A 10,551-nucleotide genomic window follows, 5' to 3' on the forward strand; every position below is an offset into this window, starting at 1 on the left:
ATTTAATGTTTTAATTGTTTCTAATTTACTGTGTTAATAGTTACTAATTAATGTTTTAATAATTTCTAATTAACTGTTTTAATCGTTTCTCATTTTCCTGTTTTCATAGTTTCTAATATACTGTTTACTGGTTTCTAATTTGCTGTTTTAATAGTTTCTAATTTTACTGTTACAATAGATTATAATTTTACAATTTTAGTAGTTTCTTATTCTACTGTTTTACTAGTTGCTAATTTACTGTTTAATTGTTTCTAAGTTTATTATTTGAATACCTTCTAAGTTTACTGTTTTAATCATTTCTAATTTACTGTTAAATAGTTTCTGGTTTTACTGTCTTAATAGTTTCTAATTTACTGTTTTAATAGTTTCTAATTTACTGTTTAATAGTTTCTAATTTTATTGTTTAATAGTTTCCAATTTTACTCTTTCTAATGATTGATTTAATGTTCCTAATACTACTGTTTAATGTTTTCTTATTAATGTTTTAATAGTTTCTAATTTACTTTGTTATTTGTTTCTAATTTTACTGTTTTAATAGTTTCTAATTTCACTGTTTTAATAGTCTCTGATTTACTGTTTAATAGTTTGTAATTTTACTGTCTTAATTTTTTCTAATTTTACTATTTTAAGATTCTTATATGCTGTTTAATAGAATTTAACGTTTTATTAGTTTCTAATTTTACTGTTTTAATAGTTTCTAATTTTACTGATTTAATAGTTTCAAATTTCCTGTTTTAATAGTTTCTAATATGACTGATTTAATGTTTCTAATACTACTGTTTAATATTTTCTCATTAATGTTTTAATAGTCTCTCATTTTCTGTTTTAATTTTTTCTAATTTACTGTTTTAATAGTTTCTCATTTTCTGTTTCATTAGCTTCTAATTTACTGTTTTAATAGTTTCTAATTTTGCTGTCTTAATTGTCTCTAATTTTACTATTTTAAGTTTCTTATATGCTGTTTAATAGAATTTAACGTTTTACTAGTTTCTAATTGTACTGTTTTAATAGTTTCTAATATGACTTTTTAATGTTTCTTATACTACGATTTAATATTTTCTAATTAATGTTTTAATAGTTTCTCATTTGCTGTTTCAAAAGTTTCTATTGTTACTGTTTTAATAGTTTCTAATAAGACTGATTTAATGTTTCTAATACTACTGTTTAATATTTTCTAATTAATATTTTAATAGTTTCTCATTTACTGTTTTAATAGTTTCTAATTTACTGTGTTAATCGTTGCTAACTTACTGTTTTAATCTTTTCTAATTTAATGTTTAATAGTTTCTGGTCTTACTGTTTTAATAATTTCTAATTCATGTTTTAATAGTTTCTCATTTGCTGTTTTAATAGTTTATAATTTTACTTTTTTAATAGTTTCTAATATGACTGATTTAATGTTTCTAATACTACGGTTTAATATTTTCTAATTAATGTTTTAATAGTCTTTCATTTTCTGTTTTAATTGTTTATAATTTTACTTTTTTAATAGTTTCTAATATGACTGATTTAATGTTTCTAATACTACTGTATAATATTTTATAATTAATGTTTTAATAGTCTTTCATTTTCTGTTTTAATTGTTTCAAATTTACTGTTTTAATTATTTTTAATTTATTGTTTAATAGTTTCTAATTTTACTGATTTAATAGTTTCTAATTTCATATGATTTACAGTGCAAAAGGAGGACATTTGGCCCATCGAGTCTGCACTGGCTCTTGGAAAGAGCACCCTACCCAAGCCCACACCTCCACCCTATCCCCATAACCCAGTAACCCCACCCAACACTAAGAGCAATTTTGGACACTTAGGGCAATTTAGCATGGCCAATCCACCTAACCTGCACATCTTTGGACTGTGGGAGGAAACCGGAGCACCCGGAGGAAACCCACGCACACAAGGGGAGAATGTGCAGAATCCACACAGACAGTGACCCAGCGGGAAATCAAACCTGGGACCCTGGAGCTGTGAAGCAATTGTTCTAACCCCTGTGCTACTGTGCTGCCCAGTGGTAACGTCGCGGCGGGAAGGAAAAACCTCTTTCCCTCCACCTCCTTCTCCATCTCCCTCCCGCTACCTCTCTCTCTCTCTCTATCCCTCTCCCTCTTTCTCTATCCCTCTCCCACTCTGTCTATGTCTCTCTCCCTATCCCTCTCTCTCTATCCCTCTCTCTCTCTATCCCCCTCTCTTTCTATCCCACTCTCCATCGCCCTCTCTCTCTATCCCTCTCTCTCTATCCCTCTCTCTCCATCCCTCTCTCTCCATCCCTCTCTCTCCATCCCTCCTCTCTCTCTCCAACCCTCCTCTCTCTCTCCAACCCTCCTCTCTCTCTCCAACCCTCCTCTCTCTCTCTGTCCCCCTCTCTCTCTATCCCTTTCTCTCTCTCTCTATCCCTTTTCTCTCTCTCTCTATCCCTCTCGCTCTCTATCCCTCCCTCTTTCTCTATCCCCTCTCTATCTCTATCCCTTCTCTCTGTATCCCCTCTCTTTCTCCCCCTCTCTCTCTATCCCCTCTATCTCTATCCCTCTCTATCCCCTCTATCAATCTATCTATCTCTCTCCCGCTCCCTCTCTCTCTCTCGATCCCTCTCTCTCGATCCCTCTCTCTCTTGATCCCGCTCTCTCTCTCTATCCCTCTCTCTCTCTATCCTCTCCCTCTCTCTCTCTACCTCCCTCTATCCCTCTCTCTCTACCTCCCTCTATCCCTCTCCCTCTCTCTATCCCTCTCTCTCTCTATCCCCTCTCTCTATCCCTCTCTCCCCACTCTATCTCCTCTCTTTCTCCCTCTCTCTCTCTCTATCCCCTCTCTCCATCCCCCTCTTTCTCTATCCCTCTCTCTCTCTCTATCCCCTCTCTCTATCCCTCTCTCTCTCTATCTCTATCCCTCTCTCTCCCTCTCTCTATCCCTCCCTCTCTCTCTATCCCTTCCCTATCTCCTCTCTTTCTCCCCCTCTCTCTCTATCCCCTCTATCCCCCTCTCTCCCTCTCTATCTCTCTCCCTCTCTATCCCCTCTTTCTCTCTATCCCCCTCTCTCTCTATATCCGTATCCCCTCTCTCTCTCTATCCCCTCTTTCTCTCTATCCCCTCTTTCTCTCTATCCCTCTCTCTCTCTATCCCCTCTTTCCATCTATCCCTCTCTCTCTCTATCCCTCTCCCTCTCCCCGTTTTAATAGTTTCTAATTTTACTCTTTTAATCGTTTCTAATTTACGTTTTTAATAGTTTTAATAATTTCTTTAATACTGTTTTCATAGTTTCAAATTTACTGCTTTAATAGTTTTGAATTTACATTTTAATAGTTTTAATAGTTCCGAATTTACTGTTTTAATAGTTTCTAATTATCCTTGCGTGCCTACCCTGATGGGAAATTGGAATTTCACACCTTAAGGAGTGTCATGGCCCACTTCAAACAGAGAAACCTGAATGGACAGCTTGGAAAGGGCAAAAGGATGCTCTTTCAGATTTAATGTTTGTGAAGATAATGGAAACTAAACCCCATCAGACATTGAAAAGAATGTACTATTGGTTCATATTTCAAAATAACTCGAAAGGTTCCATGAAAGCAATGTAGACTTGGCACGTTCAGAATGCTGATTTTGCTCCAGGAAAGGCAGAGAGAAGACCAGTGTTGGGACAAAGAAAGCAACAATGACACAGATGCAGGAAGGGCACTGCCCTCCCTTTTTGTCTCTCTCACTTTTGCTTTCTCTCTGCCTCACTTACTTTGTCTCTTGTTCTCTCTTTCTCTCGCGCACTTTTGATTTCTTTCTTTATTGCTCTCATTTGCATTCTCACACTCTCTTTCGCACTCACTCACTTTCCCTCTCATTCTCACTCGCTTGCTCTTTCTCTCTCACTCTATCTCTCATGTTCCCACTCTCTCGCTCCCGTGTTCACTCTCTAGCTTCATCTCGAACTCCCTTCTCACTCTCTTCCACGTCCCTCTCACTCATTCCCTCTCCCTTGCTGCATGTCTCGCTCTATCTCTCTCTGTCACTCTCCCTTGCTCCCTCTCTCTTGCTGGCTATCTCGCTTTTCCTCCGTTTCCTCTTTCTCTCTCCCTCGCACTCTGAGCGGAATTCTCCACTCCCGCGCATTCACCTGTACCCCAGTGAGAGTCAGTGTGTGTGGAACCAGTACCCCAGTGAGAGTCAGTGTGTGTGGAACCTGGACCCCAGTGAGAGTCAGTGTGTGTGGTACCCGTACCCCAGTGAGGGTCAGTGTGTGTGGAACTTGTACCCCAGTGAGAGTCAGTGTGTGTGGAACCTGTACCCCAGTGAGAGTCAGTGTGTGTGGAACCAGTACCCCAGTGAGAGTCAGTGTGTGTGGAACCCGTACCCCAGTGAGAGTCAGTGTGTGTGGAACCCGTACCCCAGTGAGGGTCAGTGTGTGTGGAACCTATACCCCAGTGAGAGTCAGTGTGTGTGGAAGCCGTACCCCAGTGAGAGTCAGTGTGTGTGGTACCCCAGTGAGAGTCAGTGTGTGTGGAACCCGTACCCCAGTGGGAGTCAGTGTGTGTGGTACCCATACCCCAGTGAGAGTCAGTGTGTGTGGTACCCATACCCCAGTGAGAGTCAGTGTGTGTGGAACCCGTACCCCAGTGAGAGTCAATGTGTGTGGAACCCGCAACCCAATGAGAGTCAGTGTGTGTGGAACCCGTACCCCAGTGAGAGTCAGTGTGTGTGGAACCCGTACCCCAGTGAGAGTCAGTGTGTGTGGAATCAGTACCCCAGTGAGAGTCAGTGTGTGTGGAACCCGTACCCCAGCGAGAGTCAGTGTGTGTGGAACCTGTACCCCAGGGAGTGTCAGTGTGTGTAGAACCCGTACCCCAGTGAGAGTCAGTGTGTGTGGAACCTGTACCCCAGTGAGAGTCAGTGTGTGCGGAACCTGTACCCCAGTGAGAGTCAGTGTGTGTGGAACCTATACCCCAGTGAGAGTCAGTGTGTTGGACCTGTACCCCAGTGAGAGTCAGTGTGTTGGACCTGTACCCCAGTGAGAGTCAGTGTGTGTGGAACCCGTACCCCAGCGAGAGTCAGTGTGTGTGAGGAACCTGTACCCCAGTGAGAGTCAATGTGTGTGGAACCCGTACCCCAGTGAGAGTCAGTGTGTGTGGAACCTGTACCCCAGTGAGAGTCAATGTGTGTGGAACCCGTACCCCAGTGAGAGTCAGTGTGTGTGGAACCTGTACCCCAGTGAGAGTCAGTGTGTGTGGAACCCGTACCCCAGTGAGAGTCAGTGTGTGTGAGGAACCCGTACCCCAGTGAGAGTCAGTGTGTGTGGAACCCTTACCCCAGTGAGAGTCAGTGTGTGTGAGGAACCTGTACCCCAGTGAGAGTCAGTGTGTGTGTGAAATACCATCAATCACGACACAGGAGAGAAGGTAGATGATTCAAAGGCTTTAATCATCTCAGAACTGTACAGCAGCCGAGAAGTGTGCTCATCACATGCTGCAGAGTGAGCCCCATCCTATATACCGTTTCCTGGGGGCGGAGCCAGAGGCGGAGTCCCCCAGGGTTCCAAGCCCGGTCTTAAAGGGCCAACGCATTAAAGGTAAGGTACCATTATAGCAGCTACTGATAACATTCATCACAGTGTGGAAGCCTTACCCTAGTGAGAGTCAGTGTGTGTGGAACCTGTACCCCAGGGAGTGTCAGTGTGTGTGGAACCCGTACCCCAGTGAGAGTCAGTGTGTGTGGAACCTGTACCCCAGTGAGAGTCAGTGTGTGTGGAACCTGTACCCCAGTGAGAGTCAGTGTGTGTGGAACCTATACCCCAGTGAGAGTCAGTGTGTTGAACCTGTACCCCAGTGAGAGTCAGTGTGTGTGGAACCTGTACCCCAGTGAGAGTCAGTGTGTGACGACCCATACACCAGTGAGAGTCAGTGTGTATGGAACCTGTACCCCAGTGAGAGTCAGTGTGTGTGGAACCTGTACCCCAGTGAGAGTCAGTATGTGTGGAACCCGTACCCCAGTGAGAGTCAGTGTGTATGGAACCTGTACCCCAGTGAGGGTCAGTGTGTGTGGAACCCGCAACCCAATGAGAGTCAATGTGTGTGCAACTGTATCCCAGTGAGAGTCAGTGTGTGTGGAATCAGTACCCCAGTGAGAGTCAGTGTGTGTGGAACCCGTACCCCAGTGAGAGTCAGTGTGTGTGAGGAACCTGTACCCTAGTGAGAGTCAATGTGTGTGGAACCCGTACCCCAGTGAGAGTCAGTGTGTGTTGGAACCCATACCCCAGTGAGAGTCAGTGTGTGTGAGGAACCTGTACCCCAGTGAGAGTCAGTGTGTGTGGAACCCGTACCCCAGTGAGAGTAAGTGTGTGTGAGGAACCTGTACCCCAGTGAGAGTCAGTGTGTGTGTGAAATACCCTCAATCACGACACAGGAGAGAAGGTAGATGATTCAAAGGCTTTAATCATCTGAGAACTGTACAGCAGCCGAGAAGTGTGCTCATCACATGCTGCCGAGTGAGCCCCATCCTATATACCGTTTCCTGGGGGCGGAGCCATAGGCGGAGTCCCCCAGGGTTCCAAGCCCAGTCTTAAAGGGCCAACGCATTAAAGGTAAGGTACCATTATAGCAGCTACTGATAACATTCATCACAGTGTGGAACCCGTACCCCAGTGAGAGTCAGTGTGTGTGGAACCCTTACCCCAGTGAGAGTCAGTGTGTGGAACCCGTACCCCAGTGAAGTCAATGTGTGTGGAACCCGTACCCCAGTGAGAGTCAGTGTGTGTGGATCCCGTACCCCAGTGAGAGTCAGTGTGTGTGGAACCTGTACCCCAGTGAGAGTCAGTGTGTGTGGAACCCGTACCCCAGTGAGAGTCAGTGTGTGTGGAACCCGTACCCCAGTGAGAGTCAGTGTGTGTGGATCCCGTACCCCAGTGAGAGTCAGTGTGTGTGGAACCTATACCCCAGTGAGAGTCAGTGTGTGTGGAACCCGTACCCAAGTGAGAGTCAGTGTGTGTGGAACCCGTACCCCAGTGAGAGTCAGTGTGTGTGGAACCCGTACCCCAGTGAGAGTTAGTATGTGGAACCCATACCCCAGTGAGGGTCAGTGTATGTGGAAACCGCACCCCAGTGAGAGTCAGTGTGTGTGGAACCCGTACCCCAGTGAGAGTTAGTATGTGGAACCCATACCCCAGTGAGGGTCAGTGTATGTGGAAACCGTACCCCAGTGAGAGTCAGTGTGTGTGGAACCCGTACCCCAGTGAGAGTCAGTGTGTGTGGAACCCGTCCCCCAGTGAGAATCAGTGTGTGTGGAACCCGTACCCCAGTGAGAGTCAGTGTGTGTGGGACCCGTACCCCAGTGAGAGTCAGTGTGTGTGGAACCCATACCCCAGTGAGAGTCAGTGTGTGTGGAACCCGCACCCCAGTGAGAGTGAGCAGGTTGGATCAGCTGATGTTGAGGAATGGTTCTTTCCCAATCGCTGAAACACTGTCTTTCTTCCCACTGCCTTCTGATACTCACTCAGCACATCGAGCCGGACCGTACGAGATATAATTCCCGCAGACACTCTCGATTGCCCCACTTGACACTGATAGGATGCATCGTCCTCCAGCTGCACGTTGTCTATCTGTAGGTTAAATATCCCTGACCAGGGTCAAAGTTCAGAGGTTAGGTAGCTGTGAAATGAAGATGGCCAAATGGAAAGCTCAGAGCTCCCGCTACATTGAGGATTATCGCTGGTGTGTCTGACCCCCCCCCCCCCCCCCCACCCCCCTCCCCACCCCCCTCCCCACAACACCATGTTAACAGGTTTCTGTTTGAGAATTACAGAGTCTATTCACACCTCTGTAAGGCACCGCTTTCCGCACTGGGTCACATCTCGATGCATATTCCACTGAAACAGTTCAGATAAATGGGCTGAATGGGCCTCCTCCTGTTCCTGTGGAACAGACTTGAGGGGGGGGGGGGGGGGGCGCTGAATGGGCCTCCTCCTGTTCCTGCATTAAATACTCGCGGGGGGCTGAATAGGCCTCCTCCTGTTCCTGTGTAACAGACTCGATGGGGCTGAATGGGCCTCCTCCTGTTCCTGCGTGACAGTCTTTTGGTGGGGGCTGAATGGGCCTCCTGTTCCTGTGTAACAGGCTCGAGGGGGTCTGAATGGACCTCCTCCTGTTCCTGTGTAACAGGCTCGAGGGGGTCTGAATGGACCTCCTCCTGTTCCTGTGTGAAAGACACGAGGGGGGGCTGAATGGGCCTCCTCCTGTGCCCGTGTAACAGGCTCCAGGGGGGCTGAATGGGCCTCCTGTTTTTATGTGACAGCCTCTAGGGGGGCTGAATGGGCCTCCTGTTTTTATGTGACAGGGTCTAGGGGAGCTGAATGGGCCTCCTGTTTCTCTGTGACGGACTGCAATAATTTGGTCTGCAATGAGTGTTGATGTGTGGTCAGTGTGGTTGGTCAATCAGGCAGGGTTTTACACAGGCTCAGCTCGCTCACGTTATCTACCTGCTGATGAGTTTCCAATCACTCTGTAGCGAGGAAATCCTGGAAGGCTACGGCCTGGTCCCAGCAACAAACCATCCCTCACCCACTGTACCTGTCCCGAGAGAGCTTCCACCTCACACTCGATGAATGTCCGCTCACCCTCGACTGAACTGCTGTTCACGGGCTGTTTACGGAATACCTGCTTCATCCCGCACACTGCAGAATGATAACACAACATGTCAGGAATGGGGAATACGTCAAACATTACTCTGTATCTAACCCCGTACTGTACCTGTCCTGGGAGTATTTGATGGGGACAGTGTAGAGGGAGCTTTACTCTGTATCTAACCCCGTGCTGTATCTGTCCTGGGAGTATTTGATGGGGACAGTGTAGAGGGAGCTTTACTCTGTATCTAACCCCGTGCTGTACCTGACCTGGGAGTGTTTGATGGGGACAGTGCAGAGGGAGCTTTACTCTGTATCTAACCCCATGCTGTACCTGTCCTGGGAGTGTTTGATGGGGACAGTGTAGAGGGAGCTTTACTCTGTATCTAACCCCGTGCTGTATCTGTCCTGGGAGTATTTGATGGGGACAGTGCAGAGGGAGCTTTCCTCTGTATCTAACCCCGTGCTGTGTCTGTCCTGCGTATGTTTGATGGGGGCAGTGTGGAGGGAGCTTTACTCGGTATAACCCCTTGCTGTACCTGTCCTGGGCGTGTTTGATGGGGACAGTGTCGAGGGAGCTTTACTCTGTATCTAACCCCCGTGCTCCACCTGTCCTGGGAGTGTTTGATGGCGACAGTGTAGAGGGAACTTTACTATGTATCTAACCCTGTGCTGTACCTGTCCTGGGTGTGTTTGATGGGGACAGTGTAGAGGGAGCTTTACTCTGTATCTAACCCCCGTGCTCCACCTGTCCTGGGAGTGTTTGATGGGGACAGTGTAGCGGGAGCTTTACTCTGTATCTAACCCCGTGATGTACCTGTCCTGGGAGTGTTTGATGGGGACAGTGTAGAAGGAGCTTTACTATGTATCTAACCCTGTGCTGTACCTGTCCTGGGAGTGTTTGATGGAGACAGTGAAGAGGGAGCTTTACTCTGTACCTAACCCCGTGCTGTACCTGTCCTGGGAGTGTTTGATGGGGACAGTGTAGAGGGAGCTTTACTCTGTATCTGACCCCGTGCTGTACCTGTCCTGGGCGTGATTGATGTGTTCCTTATAACTCACTAATTCTGATGGTTCAGGCATGGAGACTCACCACAGACTATGCAGAGGAGCAGTGCTGAATAGGTGGAGTGCTTTATTCCAGGGTTCATCATGTCTGTGGACCCGAGTCAGAGATGCGCCATCAGTGAGCAGGACCAGAATGTTCTGTGAAGAGATTGAATTCACGTGAAATGGAAGGAGTCGCAGTTGTCACCTGAGAGTTTGTCCACTGGCTCCCTGCAGACCCAGCCAGCGATCTGCGGCTCTTCAGGAGCAAACCTCCCCCCCCCCCCCAACATGTGTGGCATTCAGATGTATACGTGGTGAGAGCGTGCACCTCCGCTGACACACGAGGCTGGAGGGTTAGATTTACCCACTCCTTGAACGAGTGCAGATGGTGGACAGGGAGCAACATCCTGAGGCAGGTACCAGGGCCACACAGGCCCATGGGAACTTTTCAGTGAACCAATAGTGGATGATTGCTTGGGGCTGGATGTGGAAAATCCGAAATCCTCCAGTGATTGCTCCAACTCGAGTTCACATCGCCCCTGATGGGTGTATGGTATTCCCAACTCTGCAGACATTCCTGAGTCACCTGCTAACCCAAGCGGATCTCGTTCTTCCTCTTCCCCACTCGCCATTGGCTCACTGTTATCCTGAGTGGTTTCTCGAATACCCTCTATTCACGCCATTGGTTCCCTGTTTGTCCGATTGGATCCTTTGTTTTCTTTCTCCACTCACCATTGGCTGCCTGCTCGATTGTTAACCCTCTGGGAAGAATATCCATGTTTCAGGGAAAGATGGTAGCACAGTGGTTAGCACTGCTGCATCACAGAGCCAGGCTCCCAGGCTTGATTCCTGGCTTGGGTCACTGCCTATGTGGAGTCTGCACGTTCTCCGCGTGTCTGCGTGGGTTT

General features: G+C 47.0%; 1 protein-coding gene across 1 annotated transcript in view; it reads right to left on the reverse strand.

Moving 5' to 3' along the window:
* The window catches only part of nphs1 (NPHS1 adhesion molecule, nephrin), a 133,240-nt gene extending 123,460 nt beyond the window's left edge, over positions 1 to 9,780 (reverse strand). Inside the window, exons 1-3 of the mRNA XM_038813010.1 lie at positions 9,687 to 9,780; positions 8,450 to 8,644; positions 7,468 to 7,590 (exon numbers count right to left, since the gene is read on the reverse strand). Of these exons, the coding sequence (XP_038668938.1) occupies positions 7,468 to 7,590; positions 8,450 to 8,644; positions 9,687 to 9,744 (376 nt within the window). The 5' untranslated portion in view covers positions 9,745 to 9,780. The remainder of the gene's footprint in view (positions 1 to 7,467; positions 7,591 to 8,449; positions 8,645 to 9,686) is intronic.
* Positions 9,781 to 10,551: the final 771 nt, after the last annotated feature.

Source organism: Scyliorhinus canicula, chromosome 12, assembly GCF_902713615.1.
Source record: "Scyliorhinus canicula chromosome 12, sScyCan1.1, whole genome shotgun sequence".
Taxonomy (NCBI): Eukaryota; Metazoa; Chordata; class Chondrichthyes; order Carcharhiniformes; family Scyliorhinidae; genus Scyliorhinus; species Scyliorhinus canicula.